General features: G+C 50.8%; 1 protein-coding gene across 5 annotated transcripts in view; it reads left to right on the top strand.

Moving 5' to 3' along the window:
• The window catches only part of SBNO2 (strawberry notch homolog 2), a 55142-nt gene continuing 32701 nt past the window's right edge, over positions 3311-25751 (top strand). The window contains exons 1-5 of one of the 5 annotated variants that reach the window (XM_021378484.1): positions 3531-3634; positions 12383-12501; positions 14309-14529; positions 15265-15344; positions 20548-20671. In XM_021378484.1, coding sequence (XP_021234159.1) covers positions 14404-14529; positions 15265-15344; positions 20548-20671 — 330 coding nt within the window. In that variant the 5' untranslated portion in view covers positions 3531-3634; positions 12383-12501; positions 14309-14403. Of the gene's footprint in view, positions 3635-12382; positions 12502-14308; positions 14530-15264; positions 15345-15576; positions 16133-20547; positions 20672-20724; positions 24580-25751 lie in introns of those variants that run through there. The other 4 variants (XM_021378485.1, XM_021378483.1, XM_021378486.1 and 1 more) reach the window with 4 other exon arrangements.

Genomic DNA, 25751 nt, shown 5'->3' with positions numbered 1-25751 from the left:
GGTGGTAAACAACTCAGTGCTGCCTTTATCTGTAGGCCCTCAGAGGTGATTCAGCGCAGGGAACGCTTCAGTGGCTCCGAAATGAGGCTGTCATTGGGCTGGAAGGCAGCAGCTGCTTTCTGCTGTGTGTTGTCACCGTGTGCGCTGCAGTCCTCTGCTTCGGACCAGAAACAAGGGCAGGAGAGGTTTGGATAAGTCAGAGGAGGTTCATGGAGAGATTTCTGCTGCCCATCCTCCTGTGCATGGCAGCATTCTCCAGGCATCCACCCGGCTGCTGGGGGAGAACCTGGCTTTCAAGTTTCCCACGCTGCCAAACCCCACAGTTTTCCACAGGTATGTCCTTACCAACTGTCTGTCCCGACCGTTCTCAGGCCTGAGGCGTTGTTAGTGCCACTGCGCCTGGCTGTGTTCTCATTGCAGACACTCCTTCACACCCCATCCTGACCTTTTGGCCATTTTCTCACATCGCGAGAATGTTTCTGCCTTTTTCCTTGCCGGATCCCAACAGCAGCATCTCAAGAGCGCCACAGAGTGGCATGAGCTGCCACCTCCTGGCCGAGTGCGCAGCAGAGCCCGCGGGGCTCTGTGTGTCCCAGCCCCGGGCTCCTCACGCCCATGTCCCCACGTGTCCCTGCTCTGGGGCTTCTCGCACCCACAGCCCTGCAGAGCCTGCCCTCGCTCAGCTGCTCCCAGAGGCTCTGTACTGGATATGGTATCACCTCCAGCTGTTGCCATTTGCTTCTGCCCAGCGTTAGAAAAAAAGTGCAGAAAGCATTGGAAAAAGCTTTTCCACTGTGACCCGTACAGTGGTTCCCTTGGGATGAGTTGGGATTTTTGTTCATTGGAATAAGCTGGGATTTTTTTTCTTTTGAGTTTTGCACTAAGAGGTGTTTTAACCCCTTCTCCTGGAAGTGGTTCAGCTCCATGGGAATCTCTACTTAAAAAAAAAAGAGCAGTCTGCCAGCATACATGGCCATACACACAAGTGAGCTTGGTGAGCGCCAAAAGAAGAACAAAGGGGGAAATGTGCAGAGCACCCTGCATAGCAACACTGGGCTCCATGAGCCCCTCTCCATCTCTGGGCAGCTGGAGCTCAGGGCTGAGGACACCAGACTGAGGCAGGATCACAGAATGCCTGCAGAGAAGGAGGCACAGCTGCCCTGGGCCCCACAGCTCTGCATTCCCCCTGCCTCAGGGCCCTGTAACACTGTGTTTACCCCTGTTCCCTCGCAGGCTTCTCTCATGATAGTGCCTGGCCACATGTGATTTGCTTTGATCTTGGCACAGAGTCCAAAGTGCTGGAAAGTGATCACCCAAATTCTGGTAAGTGCTGTGCTTCCCCTTCCCGAGAGGGCTGGGTTCCCAGCAGCGCGAGGGCAGGATCGATTGGAAACCGTCCACAGCAAAGAACCCCAGGCAGGAGCAGCTCCCACTGCCTCCTCTGCAGCTCCCACCCGGGTTGCATCAGCTGCACTCTGCTCCCAGCAGACTCCTTGAGGTTACACCCCAAGAAGGGGTTCCCCAGGCCTGAGGGAGCTTTGCAGGTCCCTGCTGGTCCCCCCGGCGGTCTGGCACAGGCCAGCCCACACCCCCAGAGCCATTTCCCCTCCGTGCTGTCCCTTGCTAACGCTGTAGGGCAGCATGGACCCAGCTGGGCCCAGGGTACCCCAACCCAGCGGAAAGTCAGGGGATTTCCAGGCTGTGGGAAGAAACAGGAACCTAGTGCACGCAGTGTAGCCAAGCTCACCCTGATATGGCCATGGCAGCAACCCTGTAGCACGCATGCAAGCCAGTACTGCTGGGTCAGGGCCCTGATAGTCTCATTTCTGATCCTGCTCCCCCAGGACCTGCTGCCCCCCAGAGGTCCAGCTGCCTGGGAAAGGCTTCTTCTGGGGAAGGCAGAGCACTTCCCAGAGATCCTGCTTTCCTGCAAGGGCAGAGCACCAACACGCAGCCCACCATGAACCCAGCACAGCTTCGTGCGGCCATGGAGACACCCCCAACACCATGGGGTGACACCCCCCTGTGGGGACAGGAAAAGCAGAGCCCTCTCACATCAGGAATGTGCCCTGTGCACCCCTGCTGCTCATCAGCTCCAGGGATCACAGATGAATTGGCACAGAGCCCATTGCTGCCCACAGCAGGGGCTGTGCTGCAGCCTCAAAAACTCCCAGGGGGCTCTCCTACATGGTGCTGCCATCCCCTCATACAACACAAGCACTCACCCCAGCACAGCCTCACAGAGGCATCTGGGAGCCCTCCTCTTCCTAATACAGAGGTAGTCATTAGGACAGAAGCTTTCAATGCTCCTTTGCACCCGAGGAAGCTTCTAGGGATGGGGAGGGGACTGCAGGGTCAATGGGTTCATGCCTGAAATGGGAACTGGGGTGGGAAGTGGGAAGGAGGCGAGCGCAGTGTCGTGGCCCCAGCTGCTGGGATGGCAGTGGTCACAGGAGAAGCTGGAAAGATCTGTGCTGGTTCTTCCAGCGTTTGGTTTATTCATAGTTGTATCATACTAAACGAATAGCTCTAAGCGATTTTAAGCCATGGAAATGCATGACTAATGGGGCTACTATTGTTCTCAGATAAGAGAGCCCATGTCCTCAGGGGAACAAGCACAGCACTGCAGGGCAGTGCTATCTGCAGGACACGCTTTGGTGCTTTTAGCGAGCCCATGGCAGCGTGGGGTGAGAGTCAGAGCAGGAGGTGGTACTGAAGGTGTGACCTGAGAGAGCCAGAACCTGTCGCATTAAGCTCTGGAGAAGGGATATTTCAGAAAGCACGGCACAAACGCTTTGACTAATTAACGCGCGCAGATGAATGAAGTGTTCAGAGAGCAGTGCTCATTAACAGCACCAAGAGCCCAAGCGTGACAAACTCTGCATTTGGGTCTGAGCAGGACAAAGGGAACCGCCTTCATGCTGGGCAAGGCCAAGGCCCCACCGCGGCTGTGGTGTCCCAGGGCTCAGGGGCTGCCCTTCTACCCCTGCGGTGCCTGTAGCAGGAGCCCAGTGCCCAGAGGCCACAGACGGAGACGGCTCCGCTCTGCTGGCACCTTCCTTCGGGGAACCAACCGGACACAGCCCCGCGCTGCTGCGCTGGAGATGCCAGTGCAAAAATAGCCTTATCTGGAGTGCTTCTTTACATGACCCCGCGGGGATTTTTGTTCTCGTCGTCCTGGGACGGAACAGGGGCAAAGATCCAACAGAAGCAACGGCACATTAAAAAAAAAAAACTGCAGGAACGGGCCGGAGGCGTCGGGCTGCGGGCAGGGCAGGGCCGCTCCTCCCTCGAGGCCGCGGCGCTCCCGGGCCGGGGTTCAGCACTTCCCCTCATCCCGCGGCAGACAACCGCCGCCCCCGTCCCGCAGGTGGGAGAAGCAGGGCAAAGGAAGCGACTCCCCGCGGCTCCCGGACGCCTGGAGCCGCACAGCGTGTCCCGGCGATGCCTTCCCGACCCGGGACCGCCGCCTCGCCCTGCGAAGCCTCCGCCTCCCGCAGCCCCCGGCCCCGGGGTGGCGCCCTCCACCCACTTCCGCCCGGAAGTCCGTGTCCCTCCCCCAAGATGGCGGCCTCTGGGCGCAGGCAGGAAGGCGGCAGTGGCCGGCGGGCGGGAGCCTGAGACCCCCGCGCAGGTAAGGGCTGGGGGCGCGCCGTGAGGAGGGGATCGGCTTTCCTCGGGGCTCTGGTTCTTCGTAGACGGAGGGCACCGGTCTTTGGGGGGTGTTGCGGGGGCGCGGGGCTGTCCCCTCCGCTCCCCTCGGGCGGGCGCCGGTCTAGGTCCGGTGGGTCTGGTGTGAGGGGGAAATCCTTCAAGGAGGGCTGGTGAGGCCCTGACACCGCCCGGGGCTGTGGTGTCCCATCCCTGGAGGTGGGACACCAAGGCCGGGGGTGGGGCCTGGGTAGCCCGAGTTGGTGGGTAGCACCAACGGCAGAGGGGACTGGAGGGGCCCTTCCGACTGTTCCTTGGTTCTCTGAGAAGCGAAGGGGCTTTAGAGTGCTTTGTGGGTCGGAGTTTTCTGTTCTCTGTGGGTGGGCGTTTTCTCATAGCAGTCCCTTTTCCAAAGCGAAAGCCAACCTTGTCGCTGCAAGCAGCCCGGTGATGAGGAGGGAACCGTGCTGTGCAGAGGCCAAGAGTTCTCACTTCTGCACTTTGTTCAGTCACTTTTGAATCGAGCGCTGCAAAACGTGTGCAGAAACCATCACCACAGCCTCGAAGCCCGTGTCTGCCTGTTGTGGTGCGGTTCTTAATGGCCCAATTAAGAGCCTTTGAAGGATAGAACTTGTGCCAGCAGGCTCTTAACTCCGGTGCTGTTAGCAGTCACCTGCATACCCAGTTCTTAACATAATTAAATACTGATGCAGTGTTTGAAAAAGAGCTCCATTCTCAAAAGTCACCGTAAATATCAGTGTAAGAGGGCGCAATCCTACTGTGAGTTAATGTGCTCCATTTACAAGTGAAATAAGATGGTCCTTTGGAGGGCAAGTTCTGCAGGTTCATCGCTGGGATCCTGTGAGGATTTTTTTTCTGGTCTGTGCACTGCTATGGTTGTAAATGCGGGCAGAAAGATGCGGGCTATGTGTGTGCTGTGGTCTTCTGTGAGTTATCCCCATCATCTGAAACACTGAGCACTGAGCCCAGAGTGGGCTCTGTTAAACTGAGCGGCAGCCGGCCGTGGGGATGTGCTTCAGTGGAAAATCACATACCAACATTTTGCTTTTGAGTTCAGGGAACACTGCGTCCCCTACAGCAGTAAAAACTTTGCAGCCTTTGTTAGTTAGGATGCCAGCTGCAGGCTTCAGAAGCCTGAATTCTGGTTTCATCTCTGCTGCTTGCTCTTTGCTGATGGTTATCCAGTCACTTGGTCTTTGTACTCTCGTTTTCCTAAAATAAGACAATACCTTTAGTAGCTTAACCCCATGAAGCTTCAGCGAAGCTCCACTGCGAGTGCTTTGTGAAAAAAGAGTGCCCGAATACTCTGAAGTACTTGTTTTAACCATCGTCCCAGCAGCATTCTGAAAATATGTCAGATCTTGATGCTGAGCAGTGGCACCTTGCGGAGCTGGCATTGCCGTGCTCTCAGGTGCTCGTGGATCTGCCTGCCAGTTTCCCTGGTGGAGAGTGCTGAAGTTAACGGAACTGTGGCTGGCATCAGAGAGTCTTAGTCTAATTTGGAGTAGTGCTTTTTATCTGATTGTTTCATGCAGTGGCTGGGGTGGCTGACTGGTGCTGATAAAGAGGAGTGTGTTTCCCCACCTGTTTTCTCTGGTAGTGTTTTTCCTCTTCTTGGAGTCGTATTACTGCTTGTGCAGGGCTTTCAGATTGGTGAAAATGAAATTGTGCTCTGTCAAGGAGAATGTAATGGTAAACCCGCAGAGCCTGACAGAAGATAGCAGTGAATTTTACGTTTAGTTCTTAATTTGATTCTTTACTTCTAAGTGTTCTGGAAGAGCCCGTGTGTGGATCTTTCTTCCCTTACATATGAATGTAGAAATTCTTAATGAATTGCTAAAGACAGTTTCCTTCCATACTTTCCAAGGTTTTAAATCCTCCTCCTTGACCAGGAACAGACTTTGGGGCAAGTCTTTTGTCCCCTTCAGGCACCGGGGGGAGCTTTGTGCTGCTCGGAGCTCGCTGCGTGCTCCCACGGTGCATCCCCCTCCGATCCCTGCTGCCTTCAGAACAGGAACGGTGCAGCCAAGCGTCACGCTTCATCATGTGTCAGACATGGGACAGGATGCGTCTGCCAAGCTGGAAACTCATTGAAAAACAACAGCTATGCACGCTGCGCGTTTTTTTTTTAACGCTAAAGCGTACGTGGACTGAATTTTCCTTTATTTTTATTTTTAATTTTGTGTTTGAAATAGTGACTGCGTGGTTTGCTGGAGGGTTGCGTTTCCTGACTGAATGGGCTTTTTTAATGCTTAAGTTATAGAGCCCTGAAATGGAGGGTTTATAATGAAAATGCTGACACAGGTTTAAAGCTTTTCGAACAGTGACACTGTAATAAAGAGCCAACTGTGCAGCCACTGAATGCTGCACTGTGACTTTCAATCGTGAGAGTCTGGATCTCTCTGGAAAGCAGCATAGGCTTAATTAGAAGTTTTATATTCTCCTGAAACACTTTTTGAGCTTAAAACTCTTCAGTCTTTTTTGGTAACACGATCAAGATTTGTAAACACGGAGCTATGAAAGAGGCCAACACATGCCTCTTTCACAGAGAAAGTGTGTGCTGAGCCTGCCTGAAGGCTGTCTGGTTAGAACTGGTGTTTATGTGCTCGTGATCAGTAGGGAAGCATGCTTTGACGTCCTGGGGTGTTTTCTCAGCAGTGTGTGAAGCAGAATACTCGTACCTCGTGTGGCAGCGCTGTGCGGGGTGTCAGGACCTGCTCAGCTCACGTGGAGCATTTCTTCCAGAGCTTTTCTTGTGATTGTCTCAGAAACAGTGGGCAGCGGCAAAACATAGAGGATCTGAAGATTGCATTCCTTGGCTTTGAACCTTAGTCAGCTATGTGCTTTCTGCTCTTCTCTTTCCCTTTAATTAACCACGATAATGGTGCAGTTCTGCCTTGCAGGTGTATTCTGAGGCTGACTCCAGGAGCATGCGCGCAGCTGAGCCCCCTGCTGCTCCGTGTGCTCCTGTCTGAGCTGCTCCAGCCTTAGCTCTGGCAAATGGGACGGTGTGTTTTCACCCTGGGGACATCAGCTCACAGTTGTGTGTGAGTGGTGCTGGATGAGCTTCCACAAAAACGTGCTGAGTGCTCGTGGCGGAAGGATATCGGGTGTGGGGAAGTGTTTGCTCTATCCAGAAGCAGTTGGATCTGTTCTTCCTGGTGGAACAGCAGGGATGGATGAGAAGGGTCGAGAAGACATATTCATATTATTTCTACAAGCAAGCTTTACTTCAGGCGTGTTTGGGTCCCTATTGAAGCAATAGTGTGTTACACTGAGAGGCAGAGGAGCCTGCAGGCAGAGGGCATGGCTGCCTGTACTGCAGCAGCTTCATTGTGGGGGGAGTAGTAACATGAGACTTGGAATTGTGCAGTGGGAACTGGCAGCTCTGCTGATGGAGAGAGTCTGGGGGAGCAGGAGGGACAGTGCTGTGAGCCCAACCAGGGAGAAGTGAGGTCAGTGCTACTGGCAGCATCAGCAGTTAACTCCATTTGCGCTGCCTTGAAACAAAAGTATCTGTGGAAGATAAGGCACTTTCTGGGGAGGTTAACAGGACTTTCTACTTCATCTGTGTCGTTGGTAAAGCTGCTGTGCCTTTTAACTGCCTAATATTAACCCAAGAAAATGTAGGGGATGGCACACCGGGGCACACGCCAGCATCAAGGCTCCAGATTGAGTTTTTCTCCTCTCTCATTAGTTAGGCTTGTGTTTCTCTGCTTTTCTTTTGAGGATTAAGGCCGCTGTGACTCTTGCCAGCATCCAAACAGTGCTGAGGAGCATCCAGGCAATGGGCAGCGTGAGCCTGGAGCCACAGCCCCGGCTGCTGGGAGTGCTCTGTGGCACCAACCCCTTTCCTGGGAGGGAGGGGGGGCCCATGGAGCCGGGTAGGAGCCCTTGTCAGTGCAGTTCCCCTCTATACACGGAGGCCCTCGGAGCTTTGAGGCACTTCCTCACTGGTGGTGTGCCTGTTTCCATGGCAGACCCGTGTGGCATAAATATTGCTACTGCCCTCTTCTCTTCACACCCATAGTAACGACATTTTCACTTTAGAGAGTTCCTGATAGGGCTTGATTTCACAGGCGCCTTCCTGGAGGTCTCGGAGTGTAGATAAACTCGCTGGTTGCAGGCTGCACGCAGGGAAATAGCAGGCCTGTGTCTGGCTGCAGCCTTTGGTGCAGATTGATGTGAAATGCTGCAGATCCACGAGGAGGATGTTATTTTTTTTTGCAAGAGGCTTGTTCTGATTTTGCTTGATGCTCGTGTATTGTAGTTGGAAACAACTGAACTGCTGCTTTCTGTACGGAGTGAGAACGGTGCATCTTTTGGAGAGGGATTCCTTCAGTGTCCTCCAACAAGTCAGACTCTGCCCTGACTTTATGGGCTGCACTTCCTTGTTCTGTGTCCCTGTGCTGCAGTCCGTGCCCCTGACTGGTCTTTGTGTGCTGGTTTCCAGCTTTTATTTTTCCCCTGCCACCTATAATAAAGGTTTCCTATGTGCTAATTTAAACCTGCCTGACTTCAGTCTACCTGTATGGGACAGTTCATATTCTGCTGAGGGTACTTCCTGCCCAAAAGCTGTCATTGATTTTTAGTTTTTCTCTGCATGACCTTAACTTCAAACAAGGAGGGGCTGGTACTGCTGGGAAGGCAGAATTCTTCCTTCTCGCCCTGTTGTGTGCCGCTGTCTTTGGAGGACGAGTTAGCTCCTTTGCTTGCACCACCATATATCTTGGATAGATCTGGCAAGAAGCTTCAGAATGATCTCAGCTCTTCTCTTTGTTCACAGACGATGTAATTGCAGCAGTTAATCTGTCAAACAGTTTGTTTTCAGTCACTGCAGTTTGGTGTTGGCTGGCACGGTCCATGTAAGCAGTGAGGTTTGCCCCGTTCCCTTGTCTTGCTCCCAAGCCTGGTGGTGCTGTGTGCACAGGTTATGGGGCTAAGTCTGTACAGAACAAATGCACCCAACGTGCATTCTTTCTAGCTGAAAACATTCAGGAGATCAAGGTGACTTAAAGTGCTGGGTTAGCATGCCCTCAAGTGATTCCATTTTCATCACAGACACTTATTATCGTCTAGGTTGATGTTATCCTGTGCTATTGTATCTGGACTGAGCTGTGTTCCTCACCAGCCTAAGGATAAATTTTTCTTTACTCTTCTGTAACGTCCTAATGTTACTTGGAAGATCAGGCTCATTTTCTTTTATGCTTTCTAATGTGTGAGGCTGAAGACATGCAGGGCTGACCCTGACTTTTCCTCCTTGGTTTTCCTGTTCCACAGCATGAGTCCCTGCTGGTGCCAGGGGCTGGGGCTCTGGTTTGAAGCCTTCTTCCTCACTGCTCAAGGCAAAATGCTCGGTCTAAACTCCATCCAAAAATATGGCAAGAAGAAGCATTAAAGGGGAACTTGAAGCTAGCTCAGTCATTGAGACATAAAATCACTTTTCGGCCTTGCATGGTGCTCGGTTCCTGTTTCCTGGGGCAGTTCGTGTTGGAGCTGTGCTCCTGGGAGCCACACAGGTGGAGCAGAGCACCGGGGCCCGGCTGCATCAGCAGAGGAGCGGGATCGTGTTTCGAAGCCCTTCCTCTTGTTACAGGTACGTTGTAACTCGATGCTCAGCAGCTTCAGTTCTGACTGTTCTGGGCACGCCTGTGGGTTCCTCCTGTCTTTCCTTTAATGGAGAACGATTCAGAATGAGCGAACAAAGGCTGAAACACAACGAGGAGGAAGTGCTCGCCTGTCCTGAGTGTGCTGCGGGCTCCCACCTCCCCTGGATGCGGGCAGCTGTGAGCTGAGCCTGCACCACAGCGCTGCTGGTGCTGACTGCTGCAGGACAAGTCCTTGTGTTCTTGCAATCCGGGATCGCTGCACCAATTTTACACTTCCACAAAGATCAGGCTGTTAAAATTGGAAATATGCTCTCTTGTAACACCTGGGCAGGAGGAATTCCATCGGAATTCCTGCCTATTGTGGCTTGGGCTGAATGGCAAACCTGTAAGCCAACTTACTAATAGAGGAATTATTCCTATAGCTTAATCAGAATGACTCACGATCGCTCGCGGGGCTTTGTCACGCTCGGCTGGAGCGGTTTCACTATGAGCCCCAGCTGCCTGGCAACCCCAGGTTGTGTAATCGCTGCCGAGTGCCATCACTCTGCATCAGGAGGGGCAGGTTGCTGTTCCTTGAGCTGTGCATGGAGCCCTGGGGGCTTTGCCCACCTGCTGCTGGGCTCAGCTCGCCCTGTCCCAGCCGCTGCTTGCCCCAGGTGCTGTCTGCAGGCTTGGTGTTCTCCTGGTGTTCTCCTTTACCACTTCTGCCTTCCTTACCACGGCTGCTGGTGACAGGAGCCTCGTCCTCAGTGGTTCCATTTTGCTGGGTTGGAAGCTGTTACGGTGACCAGCTTTGTGGCTTGTGCTTTTAATTTGTTTTTTACAACTAGGTATTTTCTATAGGTTTTGCAGCAACGAATGAAAGAGCAAATACATTATGCAAAGCAAGAGCCATTCCAGCAGATTTTAGCCATTTATCCTTCCACTGTTTCATTCTTCTGGTGCTTTTTTGGTTGTTTACTTCCTAAGTAGTTATGGCAATGGCGTGCTTCAGCTAATTCTATCCAACAAATAGCGCAACCCTCCAGAAATCAGTCTTAATCACTTAGCAGTTGTATTTTGAAGTGTGCTGCACGTGGGGAGCTTTTGGATGCTGCCAGCGTTACCTCCTGGTGCCCAGGACCCACCCGGGGCCGCGCTGTGGCCGCAGCAGCTTCAGCCCCAGCAGCTTCAGCCCCAGCAGCTTCAGCCCCAGCAGCTTCAGCCCCAGCAGCTCTGCCCTGGAATTTGAGGTCACCGCTTTCCGTGATCCTGCATTTTCTTTCCTAGTTCTATAAAAAGCCTCAGTCAGTTTGTGGTTCCCGAACTCGGTGGTAGCACGCTGCCTGTTAAGGCTTATGAAGTAGAAGTCCGAAAAACCTAATAGTCAGCAAGCATCCATTTTTACTGTGACAGTGACAGCACAGGATGTGGAAATGGAGCTCTGGCTTGCAAGGAATTGCTGATTTTCGTGGCTTTCTGTGGCTGCCCGAAGGATGCTGACACTGCCGCACGCTGGGGCTGTTCCTGCTTCTAGCATTCATACAGCAGGGAGCTGCTGTACTTCTGTTTGTGTTCAGGCTGTAGTAGTGCACTTTGCATGCACAGATGCTGGTGAGGTGGCAGCTGCGTGGCTGCATCCGTCAGCCCAGCACGGAGCTCTGGTGCTCTGTGCACGAAGACAGCAGTTCTCCAGCACTGTGCTGCTTTGTCTGGGGACAGTATTGAGGGGATCCATCCCTTTCAGTGTGGCCCAGGGGACAAGATGGGGACCCCGTGAGGTCTGGGTGTCACTCACTATCACTGCGTTCCTTGGAGCTCCCAGCTAAACACACCTGGTTGCTGGGCTGCTGCTGAATTAGAGCTGCACTGAGCAATTACACCTTGTCATTGACCACCTGACTGTAGCTCGAGGATTGGAGTTTACACTTCTTAAGCCCTTTTCCTTCATTTTGCTAATTGGGTCTGGGCTATTGTGCGTGAGTTTTCCTAAGGAACCAAGGCTGCTGTAGTGTGGAGCATCTGCCATGCATCCAGCCCGTGAGACCTGGTGCTGCCAAGGCACGGGGATGCCGAGCAGAAACGCTGCTATTGATTTTCCCCTTCATAAGTGACTTTGGATGTAGAAGTAAAGCTGTATATTTGCTACAGCCGTTACGGGAATATAACTGCTTCTGATTTCCTATCGAAAGCTGTTACAAGCTGGAAGAAAGAGAAGTTAAAAAAAAATAATAAATAAAATAAATCCCAGAGCCCTCTGGTGAGAACGGGGACGGTGTTTTAGAGGCACCAGAAGACGTCGATATCTCTGAAGTGTGTCTGTGATGCTGACCCTGAGGTCGGCTCTCCTCACCGCCTCTGCTCAGCAGCAGCCAAGCTTTATTTGAAGTGATCTACAGAGGGAAACTGTTTATGCCATTTGCAGCTCGATGTATTTGAATAAAGTCTCAGAGATCTTTGGTTACATTGTTCTGTTGCTTTGTGATCCTTTCAGCCTGCCCGGCTTGGAAGGCTGGGGGACTTGGAGCAGGTTGGTGGAGGTGGCAAACAATCCTGGTTGTGGGGCTCTGCTCCCCATTGCTTTGTGTGTGGGGGGGGGGTCTGGGTGTTACAGCGTGGGCTTCACCGTCAGCAGGGCTCCTCTTGTCACAACCCACTGAGCAGGGAGAGCAGCGGGGAGGGCTGTGGCTGGGAAAGGCCGAGGCAGAGCTGCTCTTTAAGCCAACCCTTCAGTTTCACCTGCGTTGCGGAGCCGTGCTAAACCTTTGTGTTGTTTTGTGTTCAAGCCTTTCTCTCACCACTTCCTTCCGAAGATGTAAATTAAAACTTCGTAGGATCTCTTGTCAACCACCCAGTGGCATCAGAGAAAAATACAAAGCAAAAGAAGAAAGCAACCTGAAAAGCATGAGGAAAAAAAGCATCTCCTGGGGTGACTACGCTGAAGCACAGGCTGCTTTGCTTCGTGCTGATCAAGCCTTTTTCCTGCGTGTCTTCACTATGGGCTGGAGGTCAAAGTCTGCCTTTATGCAGCCCTCTGTGCAAGCTGTATTGTAATAAATTGTGTGCCTTGGGAGGAAGAATTCCTTGAATATTTTAACGTCTCCACGATCTTTTCTGCGCAGAGCCGCTCGATAGGTGGGACAGGAGCATTGCTCTGCTCGAGGAATCCGTCTGCAGCCCTTTGTGTTCAGGAGATGTCACATCAAGCAGGTTTTGCTTCAGCATCAGCACTTCGTTACGTGTGAGTGGGGCTCCTGCTGCTGAGCTGGTTGCTGTTGGGAAAGGCCCTGTGTATGCAGCCCCTAATGAGGCTCCAGGGCTGCATGTGGTGGGCAGGCTGCTTCTTGGGAACCCTAGTGCTGATGTTTGACTAATAAATCAGGAAGCCTGAGGCCAGTATATTAATTAGGGTGCCGGGGTGCTAGTGGAGTGTTTTGAACTATTTTTGCTCCCAGGCTTATGGACTATAAAGCCCAAGTGTGGATTTTATAGCGCAATAAAAAGAAACACTTCTGGTAGTAAAAGAATAAGACCGCAGCGAATCTACGGCAAAGTAAGGTCAGTGAAAAGGATCCTGGCATTTCTGGGCCTTGGTAAAGAGCATTTATTCGTTTAGCGATTAATTAATTAAAATGGAGCGTGCTTTTTTGTAGCGGAATGAGCATCGTTCTTTGGAGCTGATGTGTGGCTCTGCCTTCCCAGGGAGAGTGCATCCATGCCAAGGCTCCCAAGTCACTGAGCTGTGGGTGCTGCAGCCTCCACGTGAGCCCTGCTCCCAGAGCTGTCCTGCCATGGCTGCTGGGACAGGGACAGGAGCAAACACCCGCTTCAATTTCGCTTTCCGTTACAAACGCAGAAATCACGTTGTGGGCTGAGAAGTCGCTTTATTTTTTAAAGGAACTCTGACTCGGAAGTGACTTTTCAAAACTACTCCTTGGAGCTAATAGTACCTTCTGAATGATCGGAGCTGGCGTATTTGAAGTGGCAGCTTCAGGTTGTGCTGCTTGGTTTTTCTGCGTTGCTGGCTAGCTCAATGAAGGGTGCATTAGCAAGTTTCATTTACCAGGCGGCTGGGCTGCTGGCAGCACAGTCATGGGAGGCAGGGGGGGGGACCGAGGAAGATGTGCACTCTTCTCTTGTTTTTCTGCTCTTGCTGGCAGCAGGGAGAACAACAGGCAGCTGGTGGGTTTCTGTGTTTTAGGTTAACAGCGATGTTAAAAGTGTACCATCCCGTTTCACCTTGCTGTGCACAGCAGAGGGTCTGGGCTGTTTGCTCCGTACCGCTGTGTGGGTACACATGAGCCTCTTTGGACTGAAGGTAGATGGCAAAGAGTGACAGGACAAAAAAAAAAAAAGCTTTTGTTTTGCCACGGGTGGCAGTGTGTGAGCTACTCACGGGGCTGGAGGCGCTGGCCATGTGTGTTCCTGTCGATGGTGCCAGGACTGTTTTGGAGAGGTGGTGCCCCACCATGGGTCACATTCTTCTGGCTGTGAGAACTGAACCTAGCATTCACTGGGCTGAATTAAGTGCCTGCGTGCTAATAGATGCTGATTACTGGTGGCATGTGGGTATCTTGCGGGCCTTTGTCTGGCGTTTCAGCTGCTTCCTAACAGCTCAAGCCTGCCAAGTTACTTAGGAAGCCAGCGTGAGTTGCTGTGCAAATGAGCGGCCTTGGGAAATGGATCATTTTTAGTGAAGTCTCTGCTCAGAAGTACAAAATCTTTTTGTGTATCGGAAAGAAAAATTCCTCAAGCTAAAATCCAGCACTTAGTCTACTGCAGAAATCACAGATGTAGGACGATCTGCCAGATCCGTGCACAGTGTGTGCAGTGGGGCAGGACAGGTGCTTAATGCAAGTTCACTGTGTGGGTGAATTCCAGGTGTGATGATATTTGAGAACTCAGTTTCCCAGTAAAACACCTCTCTGTTCTGCACAGAGGCAGCGGGGATTTTGTGGTCTATTTACTGATGTCCTAGCTGGGTTTGCTCTTGGACCTGCCTTCTTCCCCTTCCCAAACCATAAACACGTGTTTCTTTTCCATCGTAGGACATGGTACGGGGTGAAGAGCACAGATAAAGAGCCTCCTGCCTCTTCACATCCTGCTTCCCCGGCCCCAGGGACTTCATGAGGGACACGGGCTGATGCCCTCAGCACACGCGGCCATGGACGGGGGGAAGAGCTGCCCTCAGCACGAGCAGCAGCCTGCAGGAGATGCTCTCTGCAGCATCCCCGGCTTCCGCTCCCCTCTCGCCGTGCTGCCCATGGAGGTGAGGCCACAGGGTGACCCCCAGGGGGAGCGGTGCCCAGGGCTGTCCCCGTGCCCCCAGGAGGAGTCTGGGCAAGGCACAGCCACCAGTCCCCTCACCGCATCCCTTTAGTCCTTGTGCACACGCACAGGAGCTACGTGCCAGACTTCCTAGGCAGCTGTCCAGGGGTGTGAAGTATTGATGGCGAATGCTGGAAGGCTGTGGTGATGGCTGTCGAATCCTTTTGAAATGGGTGGGGAAAAAAAACAGGGCTGTGATTCAAATGATCCCTCTATACACACTGGGAGGTGCCAGGCTGCTAGGGAAAGGGCTGAAGACTTTGTGCAAGATCATAAACTTTGTTTCCACGTCGCCTCTCTGAGAGACACTAAAGCTGTGGCTCGGTCTCCCCGTGTCTGTTTTGAGAGTGGCAGAGGTGAATAGGGTTGTGTTTTAGAAGGCACGCTGGGACAAATAAGACCAAATCCCTGATGCATTTGTTCTGAACAGGGCAAAAAGCAATCCCGTATCTCAGAAGAGCCTCCGCGTCCCCGCAGTTCTCTGTCTATAAATCATGTTTGAGTTATGAGCCATATTCCCGCATTCAGGAACACGAAGGTTAAAAAAAGAGGCCCGTCTCACCGAGTGCCTGGTGCTTCAGACATGGGCACTGCATGGGGGAGTGGGAAGACAAGGGGGGGGCTGGGGGGAGTTGTGCTGGTTCTCTGCTCTGACCATTTTGTGTTCTGCTTCCAGAGTTCCATGCTGGCTGCCGACTCGTGGGGTGACTGCTATCTTGCTCCTTTCCCAACCTCATCTTTCCCAAGTGAAAACCAGTGAGTGCTCTTCTCCTTTATATAATTCTCCTCTGCTCTTGCACACCCTGTGATTCAACTGTTTCTTAGCGCTTTCCTGGTTTATTTCTCTAACTGATGGGGAAATAATTGCATCACAGTCATCTTGTGGCATTTCATAAACTGCTACATCTTGGAAAAAGCAGCAAACAACTTTAAAAAAAAAAAAAGACAAAACACAAAGACAACGAAGCTTTGATTTCTGGTAAACCTGATGGCTGCTGCAAGGGAGAAACAGCCTTGGTTCTGCCTGGATTTGTTACACTAATGGAGTTTTTAAAAACACCCCATTAGCACAGTTCAGCTGAACTAATTCATCGTGCATCTGTAGCTCTGTGCAGATAGTGTAGACAAGGAAGAACAAACTAGTGGTGCTGGTGGCAGAGTTGTGTGAAGTGGCATTAAAATCTATTGCTGTGTAGGTGACTGGAAACTGGGTAAATACTACAATCTCATGTCTTTGTTGAAAAACTCTATACAACTGCCTAACTGTGCAATGCAGAGTTCACGAGTCTGACTTCTTCTTCAGGTTGTAATTGATTCTCTTCACTGATGAGCTCACTCCACAAGGTGTGAAGTGATGAGTATGGGCTCGTGTGAGAAATTGTGACTTCCTCCTGAGTCAAGCTGCCTCGTGCAGAAAATCACCTAGGTTACATGCTGCAGATAGCATTCTGGGGAGATCTGTGTGTAACAATAAGTGATGTTCTCATCCTCTGTGATGTACCTCTGTCCAGGAGCAGAAGGAGGAACGCTAGGGATGGCAGGAGGTAAAATGGCCTCGTGCCCTCTGGGACTGGGCGATGCTGATGGCTGCTCTGCTCTCTTTGTGAATGCAGGGAGTGGCACAGAGACACAGGATGTGTTTTTAGTTAGGTCAGAGGTGGAGGGAAGGAAAGTAAAAGAAGGAGAATTCGATATCGTGAGTTAGTAACTGTGTTCCCGGTGCTTGAGGATTTAGTTTAACCTCCCTCCTGAACGGATTTCTGCATGTTTCTGCAGAACAGAGATCCATCCTCATGGGTGTCCGAGCTCCAGCCTGGCTGTCAGTAGTGATACTCAGCTTCTGTGCTCAGAGGGGTGAGCTCCTTTTGTCTGTGAATGAGTTCTGCTCATTTCTCCCGTGCCTGGTCCTCCTCAGCCTGCAAAGTGAGCTAGCAGAAGGTGGAATGTGACAGGACAGTTCTTGATGTATAATTACCAAGAAGCTGTCCCATAGGTGCTGAGTGGAGCTCTGCCTGGTCAGTTACTCCCCAAAGTGAGAATTCAGGCCAGCTTATCAGATAAGTTCAGTATCTGCTCTTAGCTAGCCTGTCTCTGATTGGAAAAGTGTATACTTCTTGAGCGTGATTCCTGTAAATTACAGTTTGTGAATTCTCAAGAGAGCTATAACAGAATTTCTGTTTTGCTGCATCAAACCACAGGATTAGATTGTGTTTGTCTATTGTGTTGGGTTTTTTTTTCCTTTGACCATTTGTTCTGGTTTTGCCCTTCACTTTCTTCTTCTCCAGTGCTGCTCTTGGCTCTTTGTGTCAAATCTACTGGAAATGTTGCAGCCTTTATCCTGCAAAGACATGCCTGCTTTTAATGCAAATGTAAACTTGCTGACTTTGTTACCATTTCTTTAGGAAGTGAGGCTCATTGTAGCCTTTATTTGCTGGAGAATTTAGCCAAGGCTAGGCCTTTAGCTTCCTGTTTTTCATACCCAGGTAACTGTAAAAATTACCTTCCAGGTGAAGTTTTCCACATCTGTGTTTCATGGAGAAATAAAGAACTCTGTTCTTTCATACTTGAAAACTGCAGCTGAATCTCTTTAGGTGTGATACAGGGCTGGGATGTCATAGGTAGAAATCCTGAAATCTCATTTGCAAGTGGCTGTGTTTGAACAGGGCTTACTCTCATGGCAACAGCTTTGTCCTGAAGCTGGTTTTTCCTGTTTCTTTTCAGTAGTTTCGTGCTACAGAATTTACTTAAAAGATACCAGAGCTTGCCTCTTTGTTTCAGACTTTCTTAAGCTGAAAATGTAAACAGTGTATTAAACGTTTTTGGAAGAGCAAAAGAGGTTCAAGTCCCCTGCAGGGAAGAGCTGGAGCTCCGTTAATTTCGAGGGCAACTATCCCTGAAGAGCTGGGCTTTTTGCAGCAGTCAGCTCAGTACTTCCCTTCCTTCAAGGAATTCTAGGTCAGCCCAGTCGGTGCTGTTGAAAGTGGTGTCACACGTGTACAGAACGTATTTCTCAAAAACTGGAGCAAAGATTTCTTGCTGTGGTTTCTAAAGCAGGCAACCTCGTTCTTCTCCTGCCGTTTTCATGCACTTCCCCACTTTGCCACCTGTGAGCGGAGCAGGTTCTGAAATGCATGAGTTGGTGAACTGAAGGGGAAGAAGAGTGCCTGGATCGATGCCTGGGCAGCCTGGGTCCTCTGCTCATTTGCTGGCTGGAAATGTGGAGCTTGCATCTCCGAGTGGAGGGCTGTGCCATCAGAGCATAAAGCCTGGCCAAAGACCCCAGAGCAGGTCTCCAGTGAAATTACAGCCCCACAAAGGCTTCAAATGCACCGGACGCACTGATGGTGTGAGGTTATGGCAAGCTTAAGCTGTCAAGGGATGGAAACCCACCTCCTGGGAGGGATGTGGATTACACTGGCTCACCTGAGGTGTGGATTCCAGCAAGAGCCTGTCTGCAGCGCGTTCCTCTGCTTCCTGCTGTTGAAAATGCGAGTTGTTTCTTTTAATTATTTTTCTAAAGAACAAGCAAACAAAATGCCCAGCAGCTTTCTTTAGGAGTATGTGGAATGGCCTTACCCAGAGACCCGCTGGCTGGACTGACATCATATGGTTGGGGTGAGTCAGATGTCAGTTCAGGTTTGCCTTGTACCAGAGTGTTCCACTGCTTCTATATTTAGAGTGGGTGGCAGCAAAAAAAAGCAGCCTTGCTCTTTAAAGCAATTGTCTGAAATGGATGTGATCCCAAGATGCTCCCCACCCAGCTCGCAAAGTCCCAGAGCTCAGGGTTGAAAGAATTTCTCTGCTTTATTCCTTACAGAAGGGTAGGAAGCATGTCTGCAAGTAAGGCTGTGTGCTTGTTGGGTTCTGAACGTTGTACGCCTTCGTGTGCTTCCCTTCGTGTTTTCCTACAGGGAGATGTCCCTCTGGTTACGATTCTGGATGTTCTTCTTCTTACAGATGACTTTGAGTTTAGCTCTGTTGCCTTTCTTTGCACGTGGGGCAGAGAGTGGAACCCTTACCTGCAGAAGGAGGTGTCGCTGGGTCAGCACGTGTAACCTGATTGAAACGGAGCTCTTGAGCCAGATTCTCTGTGACAAACAGAAGGGGAAGAGCAGCATTCCTTCCTTGTGGCCGTGTGGTTTTGCTGGAGGGGCTGGCTTCCCACGGAACGTGGCGGGGTGGGAGAGCTGAGCTGCTGTAAGGCATCCCCCTCCTGGGGGCTCGCAGCAGGTTCCTGCATCGCAGCAAACACAGCAGCCCTGTGCCTGAAGGGCACGGTGCTTCTCCAGGACAACCTTGTTCTCAGTGCTAGGAGAAAGTGCATCTCACATGCACAGATTTCAAAACCAAGGCTAAAGGAAACGAAGCAGCATGCCAGCGCTGCTCGTTCCGCAGCAGTTCGGGCCAGGGAGGTTGAGGCTATCTCGGTTTCCTTCCTGTTACCTTGGCTGACTCCTGTCCACCCCACGAGGCACTGGTGTTAGGAGGCAGCGCTCATTTTTCTCTTAAAATAGCTTCCCTGGTTAGTTCGTGAAGCGCTAGCCAAGCTCTGTCCTTGTGCAGAGGAGAGAGGGTGAGAACGCAGCAATTTCAGCTGGAAAGCATTTTAAACAAGCCCTTCCCTGTCCATAAATACTTTACTTCCCAGAAGCTGTACGCAGATTTTAATTGGGCTGAATGGATTGAGGATACTGCCTTTAATGATTCAAAAAGGAGGAAGAATGAGCAGAGAAGCGTGTTTGTACAGAATCATGTATGTAAGTGTGAGCGTGGGGCATGGGTGAGCTGCCGGCCACACGTGGTGTCCTAATTGCTTCATAATACTTCAGCAGCAAAGTCATCCATCCCCCAGCTCTGTTCCTGGATGCTATTTCTTTTCAAATTTTCCTCCTCCTAACCCCTGCTGAAGTTTATTGCTCTGGTTCTGTAACCTTGGCACTTTGGAGAGCGCGCAGCTGGCCGCAAGAGGAAACGGTCTGATGGGGTGAAACGTTTCAGTGATTCCAGCATGAAAACATGTTGGGTGGCGATTGCCCAAGCAGCATGAGTGCACGGCCCTTACGGGAAAGATTACAGAGCACATTCCTGCTGCTGCTGCAGGAGAGAGAAGGGGCTCGTGTGTGTAATAGCAAAGCAGAGCGCAGCCATGGAATACGGAGCAGAGGCTGCGCCTGGGAAAGAGGAAGGGAATTGTTCCTTTGCCATTCTGCCCTCCTTTCTGCTCAGAGGAAGCCAGAGCTTGGGGCAGGGAGGCAGGAGGGGCTGCCGCGTGCCCTCCCCAGCAGGGACTCATCAGAAGACCTTTGCTTTTCTCTCTTGTATTAGGTCGGTAGAGATTTTTGCCTTGTAACGAGGTATAATCAGTTACATCTGAAATCGATCTCTGTCTGGACTAACGGTTCTGTCTGGGCTTGCATGTTCCTAACCCTTCAGTTTCTATCTGTCTTTGCTGAGCTTTGTGGATCTGTGGGGGTGTGGGGGGGCTGTTAGCTGTCCCAGCCCCCTCGCTGTGCTGCTTGTAGGGAGGGCTGCCTCATTTTTACGACCCGAGCAGGGGTTTGGGTGTGATATTTCCCTGCAACTCGATGCTTGTCCTTACGTAGCGTGACTGCCAGGTCCCATCACGCCGTCAGACACGGGCTGCTGGGACGTCTCAGAGCCTCAATTTTGCTTTGTTGTCAGGCCTGACACATATAGTCCTGCAGACTCTTCTTTCCTGTGAAATCCTTCTCAGTTTACACAAATTGCTGAGAACTGGATTCTTGGTCTTAAGGCAGATCCTGTAGGTGTCTGATTTTGCCTCACAGATATCTCTTCTGGATAAACTTAGCTTTTCTACGTCAACTTCTTGTGTGTGTCATCCCATAATTGCCCCTTCACTGCTGCTGATGGAGTCTGAAGCAACCTGAGGAGTGCTAAGGACGGACAGGCAATAACTGCTTTTCCCATTTCCTTACAGGCAATATTTTAATTCCTCTCACGATTTTTATATGAATCCCATCAGCAGACCACATTTCTTGGATACAAACTATGCATCTGTGGACCCCACTGACTTCTTACCAAAAAATGGTGATTTTACTCAGGTAAGTACATGGCTACTGATGGCTTTGGGGAAAACAGTGCTTTATGGTGATGGGTTTTGTTTTTTAGGATTGTGCTGTAGAGGGAAAGGAAGAGAGTGTCGTAAATTTGTCCAGCACCAGGTCGGAGGTGTGTGTAATTGGGGTAAATTCTCAGCAATTCAGAAGCTATCCATTGGCCTGGCAGGAGCTTGTCTGTGATACAGTTGCTTATCTTTTAAAATGAGCTTAAATGTGAACGCAGAAAGTACACGGGAGAATCCTTTTGCAGGAGGGTGGGTATAGGTAAGTGTGAATTTGAAAATGGCAGTGAAATCGTTTGCCTCCTAAAACTTCCTTCACTTCTGAACGTTGCACCTGCTCTCTCACTAATTAGAAGTGGTGGATTCCTGACCAGTGAATGTTTAAGGATTGCATCGGTTCAGTGCCCAGTGAAGTGAGATCCCAACCAGTTCATTTTTTGCAGTGTGGATGGAGCAGTCTGCCTAGCTCATCTAGCATCCCACGGGAGGACCCGCAGGCATCCTCACCTCAGGGATCCCCCTGGGCTGGAAGATGTCTTTCTGGAGTTCTTGAAGTGTTTCCCTTTGTTTTTGGCAACCTCTTACAGTAAGATTAGCCAGTAACGACTGGAAAGTGGCTTATCTGACAGTGCTGAGTGTGGATAAAGAAGGAACTAGCTACATCCCTTCTAGGAGCTGATGTAGGTATTGGCAGTGTCTGGCTGTGCGTGTTCTTTGCAGCAGTTCTTGTTTGTTTTGTTTTTGTTTTATCCCAACATCTGACAATAGTAAATCTGCAGATAGTTAGACCTATCAGTGCAGCATCCAAACTGAGTGACCCCGTAGTCCCAGCCCTCCTCTCTCAGTAAGGTGCTGTACTGGTTACCAGGGGAGCAGATGGGGTCCGGCCTCCTCCCTCAGGCGGGCAGAGCTGTGCTTCAAACACCTCCGAGAAGCAGCCAGGGAGAAAGAGTGGGGATGGAATTGCAGGGCACCCATTGACTTCCAGCCCCTGCCTTGTGTTCTGAGCCATTGTGTGAGTGTGACTCTCCCTCCTGATGAAGAATAAGAAGGGACAGAACTGTGGCAGTGCTGTGGGGCCGGAGTGTGCTGCCAGCCATGTGCAGAATACTCATTTGGAGTAGATGATGGTACAAGGAACTCACACTAGAAAGTTCAGAGTAATTGATTTTTTTAGTTACTTAAGGTCCCTTAATGTGTCCCGACTAGCAGGTTTGTTTGGGGCTCCATAATTAATGACACATTGGACCATACAGCCTCAAAGGTGCCCAGAGGTTCTCAAAGGAAACTTTAAGGTGTGTGGAGTTGTGGTTTGTGTTCAGAATCTTCATCCACACTGTCTACAAGTCAGACTTCTTTTCTGGTCACAAAGAAGCTTACCGGCAGAGCCAAGCTTCCTCTGAGTGTGGGAACCAGCTAATCTGCACATCGCAGCTGATCTGCCTCAGGTTTGTGAGTTGGTGTGACAGATAAGCACACGGGCAGCGTTTGGGCGTGTGTGAAATGGAGCTGAGTTTGTTTCCCTTCCCTTTTCTGCCTTAAGGTGAAGATTGACCTTTGCAGACGTTCTGTGATTAATTCTAAGCGTGCCCTGCAACGGAGCCCAGAGGTGCTGAGAGCAACACAAGGGAGGCACGAGGGTAGATGGGGCAGTCTGGGCGTACTTAGTGCTGGCATCGTGCTTCAGCACATCACAAATCACTCCAGGAAGCCCTGGTGAGCCATAGTGGGCTTTTGAATGTTCTTCTTTTCTGTAATGCTGAGTGCCAGGACACATGTACAAACAGAAATTTCTTCTTTTGTAATCTGTCTCTTCTTCCTGTATGATTCTGTAGGGATGCCTCAGCTTCTTGCTCAGCAGTGGATGTGGTGTCGTGAGCGTTGGAGTATGGGCTGAATTGGTTCAGCAGGGAAGAGCAGTTTGATTGTAAAGAGAACTTTATTCAGAAACATGATGTGAAACGTATTCATGGCAGTAGGAAACAGCAAACTGAGGCATGTCCTGTCTTCTTGACGGAGATAGGGTAATTCCTGCTAATGGTACTTCTGTTTTATTGGGAGGGAGAGGACTTGAACCTCCATGAGACTCTGATTTCTGCACATTTGGATTTATGTAAGCTGGGATTTGAGCCCTTTAAGGTAAGCTCCTGGTGTGATAGCCCAAACTGAGCTCCTTGAGCAAAGCTGCTGGGAGTGCTTTGTGTTGGTGGCTCATCTGCTGCACCAGTGCGGTCCATCACCAGGTGCTGGTGGTGCAGTGCTACACTTGACCAGAGTCTTCGGCTTGGATAAAAGCAGATAAGTAGATGAATTATAGTAGCATTGATCTTTGCCTCCTGCAGAATTAATTGTGGGAGGAATGAGACAGAAATGTGATCTCATCAACTTGTGGAAACCATTTTAGAGACCGTGATGGGAAGAGGGAGATGGGTCCTCTTCACAGGTCTCAGCTTGCACGTCTGTGCAGTTTGGCTGATGGGTTTAACGGGAAAGAAGCTTAATTATTTCTTTAACTTATGTATTTTCTAGTATGTAAGTGGTCAGTCGGCTTCCTTCCCCCGCTGCGTGCGGAAATTGATCTCAGCCAGCTTAGCAAGAGCAAGTTTTGGAGATTCTTTGTGAAAAGGAGCTGCTGCTTTGTGTTGGCTAAGTGATAGAAGAGCAGAAGGGCTCCGAAGCAAACAGGACATAAAACAACCTCGGGTGAATTCCAGAAAAATGGAAAGTTCTTTTGCTGCTCTCATCCTGGGGAGGACGCAGCAGAACGGAGCGAGGTGATTGCAGGCAGTCATGCTTTTGCTCTGACCTTTTCCAAGGCAACTGCTGGGAGACTGCACCTACTGCAGCGTCCTTGCAAGAGTTCTTTAGCTTCAAATGCAGCAACAGGGAAGTGTCCATCACTGAATTTGTCACAGCGAAACCAGTTCTTTTGCTCAGACATTGTGCCACACAGCAGCCAGTAGTGCCACGTATGTTTGTTCCCATGAGAAACTGAGCGTTTTTGAATGTTTTTTCTGTTCTGTTTGGTGCTTCTCAGAAAGCCTGTGTGCTGAGCACTGCTCCTTGGGACTTCCTGGATAACCCATGGCCGTAATCTGTCAACCTGTGTGCTCTGAAACTGAGAAGCACCGAGTAAGACTTCTGTTAGAGCTTTGTTTCCCGATGTGAAGCTGCTCTGCAGAGGTGGTGCCTCGGAGGTGTGCTGCCTGCCGCAGTGTGGACGGATGCATGTCACCAGGTGGCTGTGTGCCTGTGCCACTGCTGTGCAACAACGCTTGTTTTGTGCTCTCCTGCCTCCCGGAGGCGTTCAGTCTTCAGTCATCCTCCTCTCTGCCGAGGTACAGCTCCAGGTCAGCCTTTCTGAACTGCTCAGCTCTTGACTTCCCTGAGCTTTCTACAGGGCTTGCAGCGAGCGCTCTGACACTAGTGCCAATGTGGAGATTCACTGATAAAACCGAGTGCTTTCCATCCAAAGCAAAGCTGATGATTTTTTGGTAGGAGCCAGAATTGGAGCCTGGATCTCGTAGAGAGCAGGCAGTTGACTGGAGGCAGTGACATTCACGTGGAGTCATCTGGGAACGTCCTGCAGGCTTCCCATCCCTTGCTTCAGCAGTGTTTTCCATTTTACTGGTTTCATGCTGTCCCAGTTGCCAAACTGTTAAATATTAACGATTTGCCTGGAAAGCTGAAACATGCCATTCAGAAGGTGTGGGAGCGGCTTGGGTGATTACGTCTCTCCCGGTGACTGTGCAGGAAAGTACCTGTCTTTTCCATCCTTTCCTGGTGGGGCAGGAGTGGCAAGAGCCGTTAAGCCTTGGGCTGTTAGGACCATGCCAGACAGAGGACTGAAACCCAAGAGAGAACATGAAGAGTTTGCTGCACGCTTTGGTAAGAGGTTCTTGATTAAATCTGTGGTCACTGGGCAGCCAAGATAGATTGGGTGCTTATGTGAGAGCTGTCCTCAGACGTGGCTGCAGACTATTCTCTTGTCTTTGTTTAGATAACTGAATCCAATCTGTGATCATTCAGCAGTGCAAAGAGCTTGCTGTACCCTGGGGTTACAGTGCTCTGTGTCTCAGCAGCCTGCCAATGCTGGGCTTTCTGCGTGCTGTCCGGGGGGGCAGAGGGAAAGAGTGGAAATGCCATCTCTGATCTGGGGTGAAGCTCGGCCATCCCTTTGTGTGCCACATCCCCGACGTGACCCTGCAGCAGGATCCCAGCCAGGTCTCGGGCTGCGTTAGGCAGCTTCTCTTCAGAGTTTGCCAGCAATGCTCATGATACTGAGAGTGGAAAAGGACTGAAGAGCAAAGGCCTGATGATTCTGTTGACATGTTTGCGCGGCGAATGCTGCCTGTTGCCAGCAGTGGTCTGAGAATTATTCTTGTGCCCTAGGGTTTCAGGAACCCGCGGGTGCACAGAATGGGAAGGCTGACGTTTCTTCCTTCAGCCCTGGCATTTGGTTCTCCACCTTCTTGCTGTGTTTTGTTCCGGAGCTCCTCAGGCCCGCCTTCAGATTGTAAAGACTTTGCCAGCCTGAGGATGCCGTGAGTGGGAGTTGCCACGCATCTTAATTGCTCTGGGAATTTCTTTTTAGTGGAATCATTCACCGCTGCCTCTTGGGTCTGGTGAGAAGTGATTTCTGTGCGTGTCGCAGCAGCCTCGCTGAATGCCTCCTGCACGTTGGAAAAGATGCTTCATTTGCATGGTCAGAGCAGCCTAATGTGAACTTGAACTTCTTTCCTCCTCAATATTTTTGTTTTTTTGGCTTGCCATGGGGTGATTCATCCTTGCCGGTCTGCTGGCATTCTTTTTATAAACAAGTGGCTTAAATTAAGGTTTAGAAAATAGTTATGTATGAGACCGTACTGGAGTCTGATAGCATTTCTTGATCCTGGGAACTGTTGTCTTAAGCCAAAGTCTTGCACAGACCCTGTGGTGTCATCTTCTTCAAGACCAACGTCTCCTGAAGGCACGTACAGCCTTCGAGATCACAGCCCTGCAGAGAAGCAGGACTCCAGTTTCCACAGCTTCCCTCCCTCTCTGCTGTTTACTCCTCTAGC

Source organism: Numida meleagris, chromosome 27 (assembly GCF_002078875.1).
Source record: "Numida meleagris isolate 19003 breed g44 Domestic line chromosome 27, NumMel1.0, whole genome shotgun sequence".
Classification (NCBI taxonomy): Eukaryota; Metazoa; Chordata; class Aves; order Galliformes; family Numididae; genus Numida; species Numida meleagris.
This window is presented reverse-complemented; position numbering and strand designations above follow the sequence as displayed.